Source organism: Bison bison, unplaced genomic scaffold (genome assembly GCF_000754665.1).
Source record: "Bison bison bison isolate TAMUID 2011002044 unplaced genomic scaffold, Bison_UMD1.0 scf7180017864345, whole genome shotgun sequence".
Lineage (NCBI taxonomy): Eukaryota > Metazoa > Chordata > Mammalia > Artiodactyla > Bovidae > Bison > Bison bison.
The window spans coordinates 3,653,550-3,675,389 of record NW_011494917.1 but is presented as its reverse complement, the minus strand read 5'-3'; the positions used below and the strand labels follow the sequence as shown (position 1 = coordinate 3,675,389).

The window sequence follows — 21,840 nt, the reverse complement described above, 5'->3', positions numbered from 1 at the left end:
ATCATTTTTATTATTATATATTACCACAGTTTATTAAATAATGACACAAGGTTTATGCCACATTTTCCAACAATGTTTAAATAAAGAGCTCAAAATATAAAGGCTTATGAAAACATTTATAGTCTTTATATAATAATATACACTATTTCTGGTGCATGAATAAATACAGAAAACAGAAGCCGTTCTTTATATCACAATCAGCCAAACTTAGCCATCAATGATTACACCAATCCACAAGCAAACAAACAAACAAAAAAATCCACTTTCTTCATTTGGGTTATAAAAGCTAAAAATCCCTTTGCTACATTTAACAATATCCAAGGGAGTGGAGGGAGGGAACTTATAGTCATAGCCCCATAGACAAGGGGACCAAGTCTCCCAGTCCTTCAAGTTCTTCCTTGGTTAGAAGCTTCAATAACTGCATAACTCTTTCAGGGAACAGGGGAAAAAAAAAAATCAAAACAGGTTAAGACTCTGTTCTATAAGGTATTTATAATAAGTCTGCACTGAAGAAATACATGTCTTTAAAATGTGCTTACCTTTTACAGAGGGGTTTGGTTTTCTTTTCCTCCTGGTATGAACATGTACATATTTGAATAAACTGATATAATAAATATTACGTGACATTCAGTCTGTTCATGGTCTTCAAAATGAACTCGCTTCTACTGTTTTAGGAATTATATGTATACTTACAATGTTTTCTACATTAAGGGAGAAAAACAAAGAGTGGCTCATAAAAAGTCATCCTTTAAACTCAAGGAGCCCAAAAGTGAAAGCCTTTCTATAGAAAGCCCTTACATCAATGGAATGTTCTGGTAAGAAGAGAAGTCTCCTCTCTAAAGATATGGTTTAGTACGAGGTTCGAGGCCTGAAGGGGCTCAGCTCTCTAGTATCACATCTGGAGCTGGTCAGCGAGAACTAGACTTTCATCTGAACCTTGAAGCAATCAACACCTACCTGCCCCTCTGACCGCCTCCTTTCTTGCCTTAGCTCTTCCTTTTGGAACAGAAATCCTGCTTCACAAAATCTTATTTTCAAAGTCAGCATTAATATAGAAGGCAAGGTGAGAGAGACAGGGAGGAAAAACTGCCCAATCCCCAAGAAAAAATCTGCGTGCCTTCTATTCTGCTTTGAAGGAGGAAGCAGTCCAGGGGCTGGACGGACTGGGAACCTGCATATACAGCAGAGGTGACTGTCCTGGAGCCCCAGGGAGGACGTATTTACTGGTACTCTCACAGGGCTTCCCAGGTGGCGCAGCAGTCCAGAATCTGCCTGCCGACACAAGAGACACAGGTTCGACCCCTGGGTCGGGGGGATCCCCTGGAGGAGGAAATGGCAACCCACTCCAGTATTCTTGCCTGGAGAATCCCACGGACAGAGGAGCCTGGCGGGATACAGTCCATGGGGTAGTTAAGAGTTGGACATGACTGAGCACACTCTAAGGGTAGAACCAATGCTACCCAAGTGAATGCTGAATATATTTCCTTTTCTAGGGATGTCTTCTATAAGTATAAAGGTCCTGGGACTCTCTCAGAGTCACTTTTTATTTTGAAAAGAGTAAAAGACGAGAAAGAAGAATGATATCCTGTCTTTAGAAGAAAAGAACGAAACTATTATATACCTCTTATCAGACTCTAGGTATACAAAAATATTGCTTTTCAAATTTCAAGCAAGGATTTTCCATCCAAACTGATAAGGAAGTCCAAGACAGGAAATATTTTAACAAACATGACCAAAACTAAAGTAAAACCTGGGAAATCTGAAAAAAATCAACTTTTCGATTAACTTGCTACATTTCACTAAGGGAAACAACAGAACGTTAGCCTCTTTCTTTCACAAGAGTTTTATCACAGGACCTCCCTTGGGAGAAGTTCACGATAAAATGACTCTCTTCACACACAGGAACTATTTATTTTGGAATTATGGCTATACGACATCATGATGTAAAGACACTTATGCTACAAGGCCAGTAGTAGGAGCTACTGTTTTCTTCACCTGACACTCAGTATCAATACATGTTATTATCCCCATTGTACAGACTGGGACGTAGAAACTTTGCTAATATCACAAATTATTGACTTGGCCAAAAAGTTTGTTCGGATTTTCCCCACGCTCTTACGACCTGAGCAAAGGTTCTGGCCAACCCAGTACTACCATTAGCTAGGACAGAACCCAAGTTGCTTAAACACACCTCCCACAACACAGACTTTGCTACCTCCCAAGCCAACCTCTCACACCATCATGAGTTCAGATGGTAATACTTTGTAACAATTCCTCACAAAGGTCCGGTGGTCAAAGGCTTAAAAGTCACTTATTATAAGTGAAAGATCCTGCCAAAATAGGAAATTACAAAGCAATGCAATGTTCCAGCGATCTCTAACCCGCCCTGTTTATACTTGGGGTACACCACGTCTCCATGTGTGAATTTCTTCAGCAGACACGAAGCCAAAGCCCCCCAAAAGCTCAGGAACAGTAACACCGTCTGAGACGTTCCATCCCACGGTTCCAAAGAGCTTCTTCAGAACAGTCTGGGAGTCTTGGCTATCAGCTGAGGTGCTCCAGGAGTTATTCTTCGCCTGAAGGAAATGGCTCACAGTTCCTGACCTTCATGCAAGTTTTCTTTAGCAAGAAACATGCACTTCCTGTTATCTTTGATGTCGAAGGGCACTTGAATGGTAAGGACTAGTGTCTGGATGTTACAGTCGAGGCCGTTAGCATTTGGTGCAGAGTATCCGATGCCGGGGCACAGCGATCCAAGCTAACCCAGCCCTCACCTGTTGCTCGCTCACACCTTAATCTGTGGCAGGCCAAGCAGTGAGAAGCAGTGGGAAAGACAGGAGGCTTCGCTATTTCAGAAGTGAGCATTTTCAGAGGATGTCTCATGCAGTCTTGATTGTCACAAATCCAGTTTCTTCAGCTGCTCATAGGTCACAAAGAACTGCAGGTGTATTAGTTAAGGCTGACATTTTATGCCATCTTAACCCTGACGTATCAAAACCGACCCACAAATAGCACACGCCTCCTAACAAACATGTCTGGGCAGACCATGTGCTGGGGGCATGATGAAACACGAGGGCTCCATCCTCAACCACCCCAAAAGAGCTCCCAGGGAGCCTTCCCAAGATCAGCCTGGAAGAGACAAATCACAGTTGAGGCACACAAATCCCTTGCATCAGCTGCAACAGCCTCTGGGAGTACATCCACACTGCTAGTTTTCTAACGTTGGGGAAGACAATAAGAGTAGTGAAGTCTGTAAGAGAAGGCAGCAACCCTGGAAGTTCTCCTCCAGGGTGGCTGGTAGGCAAGCTTCCATTCGAGGGAAGCACAGATAATGAGGAACAAGGGAGGTAAATCAATTATCCTTCAGTTAAAAATAAACAATTTTTTTTTAAAGTAGAACAAAACTGGTAGAAACCAACATCTCCTACTTCATAATTCTGCCCTTTCATTCCTAACAAACTGTCGTTTCTTTCCTGCCTCTCACTTTGGCACGGAGGACAAACTGCTAATCAGGCAAATAATTCAGAAGCTAATTCCCATCATTGGGCACTCTCGAGCATTCTAGAACATAGCTGCCAAGCCACATCCTGCCCAAGGGTGGCCAGGGATTTACAGAATAAATAAATAAGTCCTTGTCTCTCTCTGAAATAAAAAACACACTCAGCTCCTAGAGCAGAGTCTAAATAAAGGTTTTCACTGATATCATTGGCTTTCAAGAACACCATCATTAAACCAAGTTTCACAGAGGCTGGCAGAGAGACTTTCTACCTGTGTATAAAGAAACTGAATAGTTAACTTATTCAATGAGAAGAATTCAAAAGAGAAAAAAATCTTTTAATTATAATTAATAACCCGACGGTTTATGCAAACAACATTCTTTAGGTATATCTTTGTTCAGATCTACTGCAACAGAAAAGGATACAATAATATTCCAAGGACCAAGTCTCAACCAATTTGGCCAAAACCCTTTATATAGAGCAAAAAACCCTTCATTCTTCCATGTCTGTTAGAAGGGAGGGGGGAAAAAGAAGTTAGCATCCAACTTTCCAATTATGTCAAATATGCCTTAATTAGTAGCCAGACTGAACTGAACTGGTCTGTTTTTCTTAAAAATAAAATTCTGTTGGAAGGACTATCTACAAAATCATTGCCCACTGCCTTTCTTTGTTCTTTAAAGCTTCCTGCCTAGGTGAGGACTCAGGCTCTGTACCAAACCATCCCACACCCAGACCAAACAGGAGCTGGATGAAGAAGAAGTGAGATTTAACTCCAAACTAGAGTCTACTGCCTCCTTGCCATGTGGACTCACAACAGGTCATAAATTAGAAAGGGAGGCGACAGTGATAAAGATATAATTCAGGGGACCTTTACTTGATGTGATTGGATAGGCAACATTAAGTATCTTTGCTTCATTTTGAAGTCTAGGGGTGTGCCAGCATTATGACGGAAAACAGCAACCACAGAAGTGGTCCCTCATCTTTGGCTGCTGGCAGTCCGGTAGCAGAGACAGTCCCAAACTTTCATCTACTCATCAACAGTAGGCCCAGTTATTTAAACCGAGAATTAAGGTTAAGATTCATGGGTTCCTTTCAGAGATGTCTGAATGAAGGATATTCATTCCAGTTTGACTCAACAGGAAGGCGATATATTCTGGAAGCAGACACAGTTCTACTGCCATCACAGAAAATATGAGTATTTTCTCACCCTTCACAGCAGAGCAGAGACAGAAGAAAAATGAACTTTCATTTCTAAATATTCATTTAGATTTTGTATTTATAAAAGCCCGTTTTAGGCAAATACTCTGTACCATCTCTAGGCTTTAGGGCACCACTCATCTTAGTTATATTAAGCCCTCAAAACTTAGATACTTCTTTGATTAAATAAATATAAATTTAAAAATAATATAGAATGGCATTGAAACATGTATAATATCATATATGAAACGAATTGCCAGTCCAGGTTCGATGCACGACACTGGATGCTTGGGGCTGGTGTACTGGGACGACCCAGAGGGATGGTACAGGGAGGGAAGAGGGAGGAGGGTTCAGGATGGGGAACACCTGTATACCTGTGGCGGATTCATGTTGATATATGGCAAAACCAATACAATATTGTAAAGTTAAAAAATAAAATATATTAAAAAAAAAAATATACATACATGTATACACGTATTTGGGGGGCAGATTCACAGACAGAAGCCATCAACAGAATGTTGAAGACTAAGTAAATGTGCTTATTTCACTAGTGTCCCTTATATTAATATATCATATTCTATGAACAAGGCTTTATTACTCTGCTTATACTTATTATAAACATATATAATATTTCTACCTAACATTACTCCAGGCACCACGCTAACTATTTCGGCAGTATTAGCGCAATGATTTTTATAATAATCCCGTGACACGGGTGGTACCACTGTGCCACTTGTGAGGAGGCTGAGGAGTGTCTGTATGGACCAGAGTCACAGGATTACCAGTGACAGAACCAGAGGTTCATCAGGCTCCAGACCCTTGTGTATTTAAATCGTGAAGAGAAACTCTTCAGAGGATGACATGGAAGCCAAGAAGCCACAGAAAGAACTCGCAACAGGGTACGGACGGACAACCCCACTCACCTGTAACAAGCAATCCAGGGTACCTTTGTAGCCAGGGCATTTGCCATCTCGGAGGACTCTCTGGTTCATCATACGCGTTCTCACCACATCCACAGGGTTTGAGGCCAGGGCTCCCGCCAGCCCACAGGTGAAGCTTGAGCTGTAAGAAGAGACCATTAGAAAAGCATATCAAAGGCAGGAAACGGCCTCCCCCCAATTAGGTTAACATGTAACAGGTAACATTGGACAGAATACACGTGAATAAGGACCCTATCTGAAGTGCTACACAGACTTCCAAACACCAGCACTGTTTATCCTGGTTTATAAATCCCAGTCCCGGCTAACAATACCTTTGAGGTTCTGGACTGTCATGGAAACAGGAAGGAATACAGAAGCATACAAGGAACATCTTCCAAGGATGAGCTATTGTATCTATCTATTCACCTCTAAACAGACATCAGAGTAATTTTAGCCGTATCATAACTACCCTGTTCTAAGAGATCAGAGAAAAAGATTTCCTCACTGTAATATAATGCCCACTGGGGGCCCATGGTAGCACTAAACTGATACCTGGACCATAGACCAGTCCTGGTATCAACTAACTCAAGAGTCGGTTTCACAGCTTCGCAGCTACTAACACTTTGAACAGATAATTCTTTGTTGTGAAGGTCTTTCCTGTGCAGTGTAAGACATACACGGTTCACCAGCCTCTACCCAGCAGATGTCATTGGCACTCCCTGTCCAGCTGAGGCTTAAGAATCACAACAGTCTCCAAAGTTGCCAGATGTCATAGAAACAGAGCAGAAAAGTGACTGCGAGAGCCAGGGGTTGGCGGAAAGAGGGAAGAGGTTGGGAAAGGCACACAGACTTTCAGTTTTAAGATGAAGAGGGTCTCATAAAGCAACTTGTTGTTGTTTAGTCATTCAGTTCTGGTCTGACTCTTTTGCTACCCCAGGCTCCTTTGTCCATGGGATTTCCCAGGCAAGAGTACTGGAGTGAGTTGTCATTCCTTCTCTAGGGAACTTTTCTGACCCAGGGATCGAACCCGAGTTTCCCGCATTGGCAGGTGGATTCTTTACCATTGAGTCACCTGGGAAGCCCTATAAAGCAACTATACTCCAAAATAATTAATTTTAAAAATAATAAATGAAATGGCATTGAAACATGTAAAATATCATGTATGAAACGAGATGCCAGTCCAGGTTCGATGTACCATACTGGATGCTTGGGGCTAGTGCACTGGGACGACCCAGAAGGATGGTATGGGGAGGGAGGAGGGAGGAGGGTTCAGGATGGGGAACACATGTATACCTGTGGCGGATTCATTTTGATATTTGGCAAAACTAATATAATTATGTAAAGTTTAAAAATAAAATAAAATTAAAAAAAATAATAATAAATGAATAAGGTCTGAGGGTCTAATATATAATATGGTGGTTATGGTGGATAACAGTATTATATATAATTTAAATTTGCTACGAGAGTAGAATAATTTTGTTCTCACACACAAAATGATGGATGTGTTAATTAACTGGATGGGGGTAATCATTTCACAATTCACATATGTATCAAATCACATTGTGCACTTTAAATATCTTACAATTTTACTTGCTAGTTACACCTCAATAAAGTTGAAAAAAAATTTTAAATATAAAAATAAAAATAAAAGAATGCTAAACACAATCATAGATGCATAATAAAGCACATATAATAATACTTTTGTGGGGCTTTCCTGGTGGCTCAATGCTAAAGAATCCACCTGCCAACGCAAGAGACTCAGGTTAGATCCCTGGGTTGGGAAGATCCCCTGGAGGAGGGCATGGCAACCCACTCCAGTATTCTTGCCTGGAGAATCCCATGGATAGAGGAGCCTGGCGGGCTACAGTCTACATGGTCGTAAAAAGTCGACACGCTTGAGCACAACACAGCAATGTATTTTTGTAGACGTACTTACGCGTGCATAGAAAAACCTGAAGGTACATATCAAACAGTTAACAATGGCTACCTAGGTAAAAGGATAAAGGCTTATTGTACCTTTTCCTGCTTTACTTCTGTACCATAATTTTCAAATATGAGAATATAATACTTTCATAATAAACTTTCTTTAAAATGTCTATAAATTTGTAGCAAATTTCCACTCTAAAGTCATGCATACCTAAAACATTAATTAAAAAAAAAATCTATAAACATACAGGAAATGGGTATACACGGTGTCTCCCATCAGGCCTGAGAGAATCAGATGCTTCTTGGTGAGGTCGTAGACTGGTAGCTCCACGCCGACCACAATAGCAGCCCTCTGAGCAGTAAGGGACACGCCCTGGGTAAAAACATGAATAATGAAGATTCAGACATCTCTCCCAAACGATGGCCAATTTTTATGTCTGCCTGCTGGTGGGTAGAAATGCAGAGTGACAGAGTAGAAAAATGCAGAGGGTAAGAAGTCAGAAACTCCAAAGTCTAATTCTGATTCTGGTACTAACTGTACAACCTTCACCAAGACAAGTCACCGCTTAGCGCCTCCGGTTTCCTCGGATGTACGGAGAGAATGGGACTGGATCGCCTTTCGGATCCATTCTATGAACTGACAGTCCCTAGAACACTAGGAAATAGCATTCCATACCAGCGCCTGATTAATGGTCTTCAGAGAAGCCATGAAACCATACCACTGAAAAAAACCCAAGATAACTGTAAGCCCTTCTCCCTAAGAACTTAAAACAGAAAAAAACAAAATTTCAGCCTTCATAGCATTTCTTCCATGTGAATTGCACAAAAGTTACTGTAAAATCATGGCACATTCCTGATGTAAAATCATGACATGTTCTCATTTTACAAATTAAGGAAATTAAGGAAGAAGATCCCTTCAAGGGCAGACGTCATTGTTCAGTTACTGCATTATGCCATTTGGATTAGATAAAATAATGGAAATAGGAAAAAAAAAAACTTTTTTTTTTTAAAAGAAAAAGAACCAAGTCAGCTCACCTTCCACAGTCCTCTTGTGCCCTCTTGCTGGTAAATGTTAATGAAGTTGCCTATCATTCCTCCTTGAAGGGTGCTGCTTTGAGCTTGCATCCGTATCTAGAGATTAAAGACTAACGTGAGAAAGAAACTAGCATGTTTCTCCCCAAATTCAGGGAAAAAAAAAAAAAAAATCAACCTGCTGTTTAATAACCATTAAAAGAAAAAAACTGTACCATATATATTACTATAAAGCTAGCTTAAGTTTATATGGATTGGTTCTTAGGTACTTTGGAATCATCAAAAAGCATCGAGGGAAGTCCAGAGTTAAGTGTCAAAACAAAATTATTATTATTAATAATAGTCTTTTGAAATGGAAAGAAAATGGCATATTTTCCTCTAGGTTACTAAGCAGGAAAGAGAGACTCTGAGTGTTAATTTTTAAGACTTCACATAATTAATGAGTACCCAGTGTGCCTGGCAGCATCAAGCATGGGCAAGCACTCTTCTTAAATTAGTTACTCTAAGCCACTATTATTTCCCTCCAGCCAAACCGAAAGGTATGCGGACGTGCTGGCCAAAGGACAGCCATGTGACGCCGTCACACTCTGAACTTACAAGTGAACTTTACCACAGCCATGGAATTCACATGACCGAGATGCCAACATAAAAATAACGTTTGATGTAGCTCTCCACGTTTTTAAAAATAAAGAGGGACTTTTCACTAAAAACTGGTACCTTATTTTGTCTGAGGGAGCACACGCATTTACCTCTAACTCTAAAGGTGATTGCTACTGCCATGGTAACATGCGAAAATAAGACAAAATGCAGGAAACTGCCTCTCCACACATGTAAGAGGTGAATGAGTGCGGAAACTTTTCTTCAGCGATCTAGCCCCAGCACGGGGTAAGCTCAGAGCCTGCTAGTTCTCTTTGCACCTGTGTAACTGCAGCGTCCCTGCCGTGCACAGCTTTGATGTTATCAGAATCTCCTATGAGACTGAAGACTGCAGGCGGGGTCCTTGCCTTAGTCATTCTTGGATTCTAAGTACACAGGGCACCAACTGGCACAAAGCAGGAGCATCATGAATGCTGCTTGCAATAATGGGGGAGAAGGAGAGGGAGGGAAGGAAAGGGAAAACTTGAGACGGTTCAAACAAGGACGTGCACCTAACTGATTTTAATTCATTAGTCCCAAGGGATTTAAGAAGGCTGTATCCTGGTACTGTCGGCAAGGTCATCTAATAAGGTATGTCTACTTGTGGTTAAGTAAATATTTTCTTTATTATTTCCTGGAGTCAGATTAATGGATAACGTAATGCCTTCTGAAAGGGTCACCAATGTGCAGCCTCGACTGGTGTAAAACTTGCAGTCCACCTATTTTCATGAACCAATAAAACACAGGAGATTTTCAATGACAAGTGAAATGCATCCAAGCCTAAATGTTTTTCTCTGGTTAGTCACCAAAACCTCCCAAATCACCACAGTCTCCAAGAAGGGGCTCTACTCATGAGCTCACCTGTACCAGTGGGAAACCCCCTAATGCAGGTTTCTAAGTTAGAAGCTTCCCGGCACTAAAACTGTAAACAGACTCGCACATGCACAGTGTTATATTCTCAAATTTTCATGATCTGAGTGTTGATCTCATTAAGAAAAAGCAGAGTGTGCCTGAAGGTTATAGGGCTGTGGTGGCGGTTTAGTCGCTAAGTCGTGTTGGACTCTTAGGACCCTATGGGCTGTAGCCTGCCAGGCTCCTCTGTCCGTGGAATTCTCCAGGCAAGAATACTGGAGTGGGTGGCCATTTCCTTCTGCAGAGGATCTTCCCAAGCCAGGAATCGAACCCAGGTCTCCTGCATTACAGGCAGATTCTTTACCAACTGAGCTATGAGGGAAGCCCAAAATATAGGGCTGCCTACCTTCAAAACATCCGTTGGATTAGCAATGCTTGAGGATATGACTCCAGAGAGAATCCCACAGACCACATTTATCAGAAGGGTTTCATCTGCAAAGACACATTATTTGACTTTTCACATATACAGAACTCTTCATGTAATGCATATACGAATGAGATTCACTTACATACCATTTGTTCACTTAGGAAAATAAAGAAATATATGCTTAACAAAGTAAATGATTCTAAAAGAATTTGGGATTTTGTTGGCAGAAGAGATTTTTCTCAGGAAAAACTTCATTTTGTTTTTAGTTACTTCTTTTTATTCTGTTTTTTTTTTTGGCTGCACCACTTGGCTTACAGGATCCTACTTGTCCAACTAGGGCCTGAACCCAAGTTCTATGAGTGAAAGTCATAACTACTGGACCTCCAGGAGAAGTCCCATAGCAAAATTTCTTGAAACCTAAGAAGGAATGTGAATTATCATGGAAAAGTAACCACCCATCAATTCACTCGTGTGTGTAAATATAACTATTGTAAATAAGATGAGGTAGTACACCACGGTAAGAGAACAGAAGATACCCTGTGAGATAACGTGGAGATAAAACTTTCAAGCACGCCATACTTATTTGGAATACACTGACGCACTTTAAAGCAGCTTTGCTCCTCCTCACTGCTCTCACCCAAGAGTGACGGGTGCTCATTCCTTTGTGAAACAGATAGAAACTTCTATGGATTAAAGCAAAGTCAAAGAATCAACCAGCAATAAAATAAAATCAAATCAGAGTTCTTAACACTAAGAAATACAGCCTGCTTTCCTGAAAAATAGGTGATACGTCCTAGGATTTTAGAGAATTTTAAGTAGGCTAGAACTATAATGACATACTACTCCCTAGTCTGGATGTTGTGGAAGTAACTCATTAAGAAGCTTGGAAATTGCTCTTTTTAACTGTTACCCTCCTAAATTCAGCTAATGCTGACATGCTTTAGGCAGAATTTGTTTAGACTTTATGCCCAAAGTTCTCCTCTGTTCGTAAACCACTTGAGTAAAAAGACTAAACAACCCACCTCCTGTCCATAAGTGGAATAAGGATTCCCCACTCACCTTCTGGACGCTCGACAAATAACCGCTTTAAGCTCTGGTAGGTGCCTATCTTGATGGTGCCATAGGAAGCCTGGCGTAACATTGCCGGGGCGATCCTGCCAAACCAAGGGACAAAGGGACACAGGAATTCTTAAGAGTCACTGAAAATCCTCTAGAGGATGCACCCAAGGGACACAGGCATGCTATCTGCCTTCCGCAAACTACACGAAGATGGATTTCTCTTAAAAGTTCGAAATCCAGCAAAAACACAGGCGGGTTCAGTCAAATGTGTGCAAGTTATTAGCTCCCTAAATGACAGCTCAGCACACTGTATTTATCCTCAGTGAAAACGTTCACGAACACGTGAACACAGAGTTCCGTTTCCCTGATCGTGGAGGGCTTTCCTTTCTTGGGACAGAGTCCCTATGAAATCTGGCCTCTGTCAGCACCCTCCAGGGCTTCTCTGAAGTTCACCACCCACCTCCCTGGGGGCCCTATTCCAGTTATTCCCTCTCCTTCCAGGGACCCTCCCCAATCTCATAATCACCTGGCATTCACACTCCCAGGTTCTCCTGCCACACTTACCACTTCTTCTTAGGCTGCAATTGGGCTTCCCTCCAACCTCTCCATCAATATCCGCCCCCCTCCCCCCGTCCCACCAAAATGAGCCCAGGGGACATCTCAATTACTAAATCAAATGATGGTTTTCAATCAGCATCTTATGAAGCCCCTTCGCCTTGTGGTATCTGCTCCAGTCCACCCTTGGCCCTGCTTACAATCATCTCCTCCCTAAGCCTCTTCCATTCCTCTCCTTTCTCTGCGCATCCTACCTCTGTCCTCTGAGGGGCCAGGGGATTCTGTCCTTCCTCTCTTCTCTCCTGGCTCCACACACTTACCAGATGAGCTCATCTACTCGCATGGCTTCAGCTGCCCAAAGACTGCTGACTCCTGAACTCATGTTTCCAACCCTGATTCTAGGATGCATTTCCACCTGCTTCCCAGATTTCTCAACTCACACGCCCTACACCTACCACCAGAGCAAGAGTTCACACTGAGCTAATTACCCTCACTTCCGAACGACCCGCTCTCCTCTCCTGGGTCCTAGATCAAGGAACAGAACCTCCGTTTGCATACTGGCCAGAACCGGAAGAGACATCAGCGCGTCTCCTCCTTTCCCATCACTCCATGGGTGAGGTCACACACTATGTGGATGCTCTGCCCTACACAGTTCCTTCAGGGCAGGAGCTGCTGCTGGACTACCACCCCTCTCCCTTGCTAGCCGATTCCAGGAGGAGTCAGCAGGTAGAAGGTGGAAGAGAGGGCAGGAGGGACAGGAAGAAGCAGAGGATTTCCTCCTCTCCCCAGGCACTAGCAGAGCATCCCTCTACTGCTCCTACAGGCTCCTTCAAGGCTTCAGCCCTGGGAGGCTCTGCTAACACTGTTCTTTTCTCCTTGTTCCTTTGGTCCCAGCCTCGGTAACAATTTCTCATTTTGCCAGTTTCTAGGTAACCCTTCAATTGTTCCCTTAACCCTTAAGCAGCCCTTTTATTAAAGTGAAAGTGTTAGTCGCTCAGTCGTGTCCAACTCTTTGTGACCGCATGAACTGTAGCCCACCAGGCTCCTCTGTCCATGGGATTCTCCAGGCAAGAATGCAGCACCGGGTAACCAATCCCTTCTCCAGATCTTCCCGACTCAGGGATCAAACCCAGATCTCCTTCATTGCAGGCAGATCCTCTACCACTGAGCCACCAGGGAAGCCCCTTTCATCCAATCTCTCTTCGTTTAAATCATCTGAAAGAATAACCTCCTGCAGGGCCTCTGATAGAGGCAGGGTCCCTTCTTAATCACTTTCCTATCCAGCGCCTACAGCACAATGTTCACTAAACGCTGTACTAAAGCAAAGCTGTTCACTGCAATTCTTGTCCACGGAGAATACGACATCATTTTTGTTATGGTAAAAAGCTCGGTAATAGCCAAGGGGAAGAGGAAAAAAATGAACTACAGAACGTTTCAAAACAAATGTAATTTTTGTACCATTATCTGTATTTGACTATAGTAAAAAGTTTTACCACAACATTCACTATACAAAACATGTAGAAAGCAAAGTTGAAACGAAAACAATCAACCATTGCTACTTGCTCTTTTCAAATACACCCCGAACTTGGACTTTTTCTCTGTGAAGTCTCAGTGTGAAGTCTGTCCATTTGAAACGTCTACTTACCCCGAATACAGCGCTTTCAGGCCTTCCTCTCTGCCTATCCTCACTAATGCGTGCAACATTCCTCGATACCTGATTTCTTTAAAGTTTGCATCATTCTTCTGGCCTTGAATCTGGAGCCGTGTCTTGGTTAAATCAATTGGAAAGGTACCTTAAAATTTTTCAGAAGGAAATATTTCACTTAAGAGAAAGAAATTCCACTAAATAAAGGATAAACACTGACTTATTACTGAGGAAACATTCAGATTAAAAAGCAGAATTAAGAATTTGATACTTTGCAGTCTTCCACTTACTTTAAAAAAAATTAAGAATCAAAAGATTTTTTTAAAAACACATTAACTATTTTCTTTTCCATATATTTGTATTTATGTCCCATCTTTTTCTACATAGAATGTGAAGAGGCTACACTGCTATCTAAAGTAGGTACTTGGAATGTTTTATACAAACATATATACATATATACACATAAACATATATACAAAAGATATCCATTTTAAAATCTAAGTTACTGGGAATTCCCTGGCAGTCCAGTGGTTAGGACTCGGTGCTTTCACTGCTGTCCCAGGTTCAGACCCCTGTCGGGGAACTAAGATCCTGCGAGCTGTGCAGCATGGCCAAAAAATAATTATAATAAAATGATAAAAATAAAAGTTACTATTTCTCACACATGTGAAGGCTAATATTGTATTCAATGTGAATGGAGATAAATGCCTTTTCTAAAGGAGTTTCTTACTGTGTGTTACAGCCTAAAAGTGACTCTTGCTGCTGCTGCTTGGTCACTTCATTTGTGTCCGACCCTCTGTGACCCCACAGACCACGGCCCGCCAGGCCCCTCCGTCCATGGGATTCTTCAGGCAAGAGGACTGGAGTGGGTTGCCATTTCCTTCTCCAAAAGTGACTCTTAATATAGGCTAAAATGTTTAATGTGGTACCTAAGAGAGAGTCCATCCAAACATACACCCCCGAACACAGTAACCGTGCGTCACTGTGTCAATGAGTCCACAGAGGAAACTGAAGGCAGGGGTGGGTGGGTGAGCGGTTACAGCGTCCCAACCCATCGGCTCCAGTCCCTGCGGTCACCCCAGGTCAGCAGTGACTCACCTAGCACCTGGCACACAGCAGCATCTCAGCCAACGTGGGTTTCATTCTGTTTTGTTTTCCTTTAGGCCACAGCAGGAGGCTTGTGGAATCTTAGTTCCCTGACCAGGGATCAACCCGGGTCCCGCAGACAGTGAGAGCAGGAAGTCCTAACCACTGGACCGCCAGGGAATTCTCACCAATCACCAACATGTGTTGAATGAATGATTCAAGGAATAAACAAAGGAACAAACGGGATGTGCTGGGAGATGGAGCTGATGAAGTCATCAGCAGGACGTGGACAACGAGCGTGATGGGAACACGACGACGCAATGACGGTCGCTCACCTCTGGCTTGGGAAGATGGTGGGGCTCCCTAAACCTCTTTATAGTCAAATGTGTTCACAGGGACAGAGTGGGAAGGACGACAAGGAGAATGGGGACAGATGTCAGTCAACAATGATTCATGAGGCTTCCGTTAGGGCAACTGGTTCAACCTTCTCCCCACTGAACTTTGAACCCTAAACTGCTAATAAGCAGTCAGAGTCATTGTTTACCTTTTTCTTTTTTAATATTTATTTATTTGGCTACATCGGGTCTTATGACAGTTGTGTCATGCGGATCTTTCCTTGTGACAAGTGAGCTTAGCTGCCCCATGGCGTATAGAATCTTAATCCCCACACCAGGGATCGAACTGATGGCCCCTGCATTGGAAGGTGGATTCTCAACCAATGGACCACCCAGAAAGTCCCTATTTTGTCTTAAAAGATTCCCAAGAGGGGAAAGAAATTTTAAATTCTAAGACGAAGTGTTTCAAAATCTCAGATTCTGTGTTTGAACTACATTCACACCAGAAGTCTTTCAATATCCAATTATCGTGACCAGAAGTGTAAGCCTTGTGGTATGCAGCAGGCAGCTGGCCAGCCTCCACTCTGGGCTCCTTACTTACCGCACTCCGCTGTGATGGAGGCCAGGCCTCCGTACACGAAGGGCTTCCAGTTCAGGGCGGACATGCTCACCGCTGTCTGTCGTTCACAGAAGCATAGCCTCCAATGGGGTTTTTCCTGGACACAAAAGTAAGACGTTTCAATGGAACTTCTCACACAGGCAGTTTCTTTTTTAAACTTCTGTTTCACTTGGAGATGGGCTTTCCTGGTAGCTCAGATGGTAAAAAAAAATCTGCCTGAAATGCAGGAGACCCAGGTTCAACCCCTGGGTTGGGAAGGGCCCCTGGAGGAGGTCACAGAAACACACTCCAGTATTCCTGCCTGGAGAATCCCATGGGCAGAGGAAACTGGCAGGTTACAGTCCATGGGGTCACAGAATGAGATGAGGGTGCCACCAGACGCTACCGTGGAAACCCCCCACAATTCCCAAGGTGATCCTCACCTTATAAAGCAAAGCACCCTATCTCCTGAACCCCAAATCACTTTATAAGTGGCCTTAATTCTCACCGAGGCCATAAATAATCCAATAAAATAATACCTTGAAATGCGTGTATGTGTATAGTGTGGTACATGAAGCCAATTTTCTGGGTGGCCCGTGTTATCTTCAACCTGTTCTTCAACACTAAATAAATATTTGCTATTGGCTTTCCACTGTCTTAGTGAGTCCCTCCTGGGAGGAAATGAAGTTCTTCAGATTCACAGAAGTAGCAAGATGTTGCAACCCAGTGTCACAAGCTAAAATGATAATTATTGACCTAGCATGGCCACAGTATACTTCCAGTTTATAAAGTTACCTCTCTTCTCTTACCCATACTATGCTACTAGCTGTGAGGAGGCCTGGGATGAAGAAACAAGGCCAACTATGGGGTGAGAGCCCCATCACTTCCTTCCTCATTCATAAAGCTCCAGTTATTAACCTCTAGGTTTTTCAATTCTCCATCCTCTTCATCGTCGAAACATCCAAGGCAACCAGTCAGGGGTAGAGCCCATACCTTTATTCACTAAGCAAAATAAAATGCCCAGCTTTTAGGCCTATTGTGGAAATTAAGTATATTTTTTAAAACTAACACAAAACAGACACTCACAAAGGCTGCCTTCCACCCCGCTTTGAGGCTACGTGCCCTCACTCACTGTGACACACACGCATGCACCTGCCACAGCCAGGCCCCCACATTCATTATATGTTCTGCAGCTTCACGGGATTTCAGCTGGCAAATCTGGGCTTGCGCCCAGTAAAGGGAGACACAAGGAAACTACCCCACTTCTGTGTATCTGCTATCAACTTTAATTCTTGTCAGTTTAAAGTAAAATTGCATTCAGTTGACCAAAAAGTTCATTGGCGTTTCTCATAAGATATGGAAAAACTGGAATGACCTTTTTGGCCAGTAATTTACCATAGTCATCGGTAAGCAATATGCCCAAGGTTTTTACTTTGTAGGTCCAGGGAGTTTCCCCAGGTCTGTACTTCCCAGGAGACCTAACACAAGTACTACTAATGTCAGTTCACAAGATGGCCAATCGGCTTGCTTAAACCAAGAGAAAACACAGGAACTCAAAGGGGACCCTGGCAGACTGATAAACTGATATCTATTTCTCATTTATGGATATTAGCTCTCATCTCACATGCTAGTAAAGTAATGCTCAAAATTCTCCAAGCCAGGCTTCAGCAATATGTGAACCGTGAACTTTCTGATGTTCAAGCTGGTTTTACAAAAGGCAGAGGAACCAGAGATCAAATTGCCAACATCCGCTGGATCATGGAAAAAGCAAGAGAGTTCCAGAAAAACATCTACTTCTGCTTTATTGACTATGCTAAAGCCTTTGACTGTGTGGATCACAATAAACTGTGGAAAATTCTGAAAGAGATGGGAATACCAGACCACCTCACCTGCCTCTTGAGAAATCTGTATGCAGGTCAGGAAGCAACAGTTAGAACTGGACATGGAACAACAAACTGGTTCCAAATAGGAAAAGAAGTACGTCAAGGCTGTATATTGTCACCCTGCTTATTTAACTTACATGCAAAGTACATCATGTGAAATGCTGGCCTGGAAGAAGCACAAGCTGGAATCAAGATTGCCAGGAGAAATATCAATAACCTCAGATATGCAGATGACACCACCCTTATGGCAGAAAGTGAAGAGACTAAAAAGCCTCTTGATGAAAGTGAAAGAGGAGAGTGAAAAAGTTGGCTTAAAGCTCAACATTCAGAAAACGAAGATCATGGCATCTGGTCCCATCACTTCATGGGAAATAGATGGGGACACAGTGGAAACAGTGTCAGACTTTATTTTGGGGGGCTCCAAAATCACTACAGATGGTGACTGCATTCATGAAATTAAAAGATGCTTACTCCTTGGAAGGAAAGTTATGACCAACCTAGATAGCATATTCAAAAGCAGAGACGTTACTTTACCAACAAACGTTCGTCTAGCCAAGGCTATGGTTCTTCCAGTGGTCATGTATGGATGTGAGAGTTGGACTGTGAAGAAGGCTGAGCGCCGAAGAATTGATGCTTTTGAACTGTGGTGTTGGAGAAGACTCTTGAGAGTCCCTTGGACTGCAAGGAGATCCAACCAGTCCATTCTGAAGGAGATCAGCCCTGGGATTTCTTTGGAAGGAATGATGCTAAAGCTGAAACTCCAGTACTTTGGCCACCTCATGCGAAGAGTTGACTCATTGGAAAAGACTCTGATGCTGGGAGGGATTGGGGGCAGGAGGAGAAGGGGAGGACAGAGGATGAGATGGCTGGATGGCATCACTGACTCGATGGATGTGAGTCTGAGTAAACTCCGGGAGTTGGTGATGGACAGGGAGGCCTGGCGTGCTGCGATTCATGGGGTCGCAAAGAGTCGGACACGACTGAGCGACTGAACTGAACTGAACTGAAGAGATGAGTAAAGTAGAAGGCTCCCTAAGCATGGAACTTAAAAATCATCATTTTAAAAAAACAAAAACAAAAACACATGTTTTAAGTATTTTTGTACCAAAGAACAAGCACTGCTCCCAAAAACTCATCTAACATCCTTAAAGTTTAATATTTGTACTTAACTAATTCTTAGCCTTACTGAAGTCATAAGTAAGATAATGATTAACACTGTAAGTTACACACTGTAAAACACAATAATAAATCCAATAATCCATGTACTGTCCTCCACCCATTCTTGAATTTTGCTGACTTCAAGTTAAAAAACAAAACAATAACCATGTAACAGTGACATGCAGAAGTACTGCAGATTGCCATTACAAAAGTGCTCAATATAAATGATTTCAGTGGATCCCCCCACAAGAAGTTTGGGATAGGACAGAAAAACAGACCAGGAAAGCCAGTTTCAGGAACGTTCCTTGTCCAAAGCCACATGGCCAAGGGGGCAGAAATGGACCTACAACCCCCAAACTTGATCCCAAGTTTCATGTTCTTTCTGCTACTACCTGAGGCTGTACATGATCAAAAGGAATGATGGTGTTTTAATTAAGGAGAAAATACTACTAAGCAGCTGTGAATACTACTGATAAGACACATCATAGAAACCATAAAAATATGCTTAATTTAGAGAAAAGTCTTAGAAATATATATACTCAAGTGAAAGTGAAGTCGCACAGACTTGTCCGACTCCGAGACCCCATGGACTGTAGCCTACAAGGCTCCTCCATCCACGGAATTTTCCAGGCAAGAGTACTGGAGTGGGTTGCTATTTCCTTCTCCAGGGGATCTTCCCGACCCAGGGATTGAACCTGGGTCTCCTGTACTGCAAGCAGACGCTTTTACCATCTGAGCCACCAGGGAAGCTCCTAACAGCACTCAGAAGGTAGTCAATTTGAAACAGTTCAGTCACTCAGTCGTGTGCAACTCTTTGCAACCCCCATGGACTGCAGCACATCAGGCTTCCCTGTCCATCACCAACTCCTGGAGCTTGCTCAAACTCATGTCCATTGAGTCAGTGATGCCATCCAACCATCTCATCCTCTGTCGTGCCTTTATCCTCCCAATCTTTCCCAGCATCGGGGTCTTTTCCAGTGAGTCAATTCTTTCCATCAGGTGACCACACAAGTATTGGAGTTTCAGCTTCAGCATCAGTTTTCCAATGAATATTCAGGACTGATTTCCTTTAGGATTGACTGATTTGATTTCCTTGCAGTCCAAGGAACTCTCAAGAGTCTTCTCCAACACCACTGTTCAAAAGCATCAATTCTTTGGCGCTCAGCTTTCTTTATGGTCCAACTCTCACATCAATACATGACTACTGGAAAAAACCATAGCTTTGACTAGACAGACCTGTCAGCAAAGTAATGTCTCTGCTTTTTAACATGCTGTCTAGGTTGGTCATAGCTTTTCTTCCAAGGAGCAAGCGTCTTTTAATTTCATGGCTGCAGTCACCATCTGCAGTGATTTTGGAGCCCAAGAAAATAAAGTCTGTCACAGTTTCCCCATCTATTTCCCATGAAGTGATGGGACCGGATGCCATGATCTTAGTTTTCTGAATGTTGAGCTTTAAGCTTTTTCACTCTCCTCTTTCACTTTCATCAAGAAGCTCTTCAGTTCCTCTTCACTTTCTGCCATAAGGGTGGTGTCATCTGTGTATCTGAGGTTATTGATATTTCCCGATCATCTGAATAGGGATAATTAATTTTTCCAATACAAATGGTATTATTTTTTCCAGAGTTTTTTTTTACTGAGGCAAAATTCACTTACTACAAACAAAGCATCAGAGCAAACAACTCAGTGGCACTCAGTACCTTCAGAGTCACACCACCAGCGCCTCTATCTAGTTCCAAAATATTCCATCACCCCATGGTCAGTGAACTGGAGGTTCTTTCTCCATAACGAAAAAATTCGGAGATGAAGCAGAGAAATTAAGAAAGTAAAGTGAAAGTTTATTTAAGCAAAGAGAGACAGTAGGCTTACAGGCGAAGAGCTGCCACCCACAGTTTCTTTGGCAAGCTGGTCACGAGGAGCATACAAATAAAGGAGCGCAATATTTACTGGAGAAGGACGAGCCTGGGGGTCATATTCCCTGATTTTCATCCCAGCCCCATTTTCCTGAGGAGAAAAAGGATTTTTGTCTTGGGGATTTAGCTCAGATCAGAAGTGTCATGGCATCAGTGCAAGATGGGTGCTTCTTATCTGTAAGACTTTGCTGTTGTTGAGTTGCTCAGTCGTGTCTGACTCTTTGGGACCCCATGGACTGCAGCCCTCCAGGCTCCTCTGTCCATGGAATTCTCCAGGCAGGAATACTGGAGTGGGGTGCCACTTCCTTCTCCAAGGGATCTTTCCCACCTGGGATTGAGCCTGCATCTCCTGCACTGGCAGGCGGATTCTTAACTACTGAGCCACAGGGAAGCCCTATTGTAAAGAGAGCACAGACAGCAAAGGATTACATTTGGATGCAGGTGATTCCCATCTTTTCCACCTTTCTTTGCCTGCTTTCCGACCCTTATCACCCAAAATGGTGTCGTTTCCTGTCAGTCTGAAGGTTCCTGTTTTCCTTTATCTGCCTAGGGACCCTCGCTGTTAACAAGATGCTTGATTTCCTGCCACCTGGCCCCTGCCTCCATTTCTCTACTTACACCTAACTACCTGTCTGCTGTAACTAACAACTCCAAAAGGAAATCATTAACCATTCCCCACCCCTCATGGCCTCTATGATTCTTATTTTCTTGGCTGAGACACTACATGTGCTAAGTGGAACACAGCTCCTAATGCATTGGAGCTCCTAATGCATTGGAGAAGGAAATGGCAACCCACTCCAGTGTTCTTGCCTAGAGAATCCCAGGGATGGGGGAACCTGGTGGGCTGCCGTCTATGGGGTCGCACAGAGTTGGACACAACTGAAGTGACTTAGCAGCAGCAGCAGCAACCTGTCTGAGGTCAGCAATACGTGCACCGTGAACTTCCAGATGTTCAAGCTGGTTTTACAAAAGGCAGAGGAACCAGAGATCAAATTGCCAACATCCGATGGATCATGGAAAACGCAAGAGAGTTCCAGAAAAACATCTACTTCTGCTTTATTGACTATGCCAAAGCCTTTGATTGTGTGGATCACAACAAACTGTGGAAAATTCTGAAAGAGATG

At 42.9% G+C, this 21,840-nt stretch overlaps 1 protein-coding gene across 1 annotated transcript in view; it reads right to left on the bottom strand.

The window, feature by feature from the left end:
• Window positions 1-4: 4 nt before the first annotated feature.
• Window positions 5-21,840, bottom strand: part of SLC25A30 (solute carrier family 25, member 30) — a 26,088-nt gene continuing 4,252 nt past the window's right edge. The window contains exons 2-10 of the mRNA XM_010854625.1: window positions 15,769-15,883; window positions 13,747-13,894; window positions 11,547-11,641; window positions 10,467-10,552; window positions 8,576-8,671; window positions 7,789-7,913; window positions 5,618-5,756; window positions 3,923-4,003; window positions 5-2,938 (exon numbers count right to left, since the gene is read on the bottom strand). Of these exons, the coding sequence (XP_010852927.1) occupies window positions 2,897-2,938; window positions 3,923-4,003; window positions 5,618-5,756; window positions 7,789-7,913; window positions 8,576-8,671; window positions 10,467-10,552; window positions 11,547-11,641; window positions 13,747-13,894; window positions 15,769-15,832 (876 nt within the window). The 5' untranslated portion in view covers window positions 15,833-15,883 and the 3' untranslated portion in view covers window positions 5-2,896. The remainder of the gene's footprint in view (window positions 2,939-3,922; window positions 4,004-5,617; window positions 5,757-7,788; window positions 7,914-8,575; window positions 8,672-10,466; window positions 10,553-11,546; window positions 11,642-13,746; window positions 13,895-15,768; window positions 15,884-21,840) is intronic.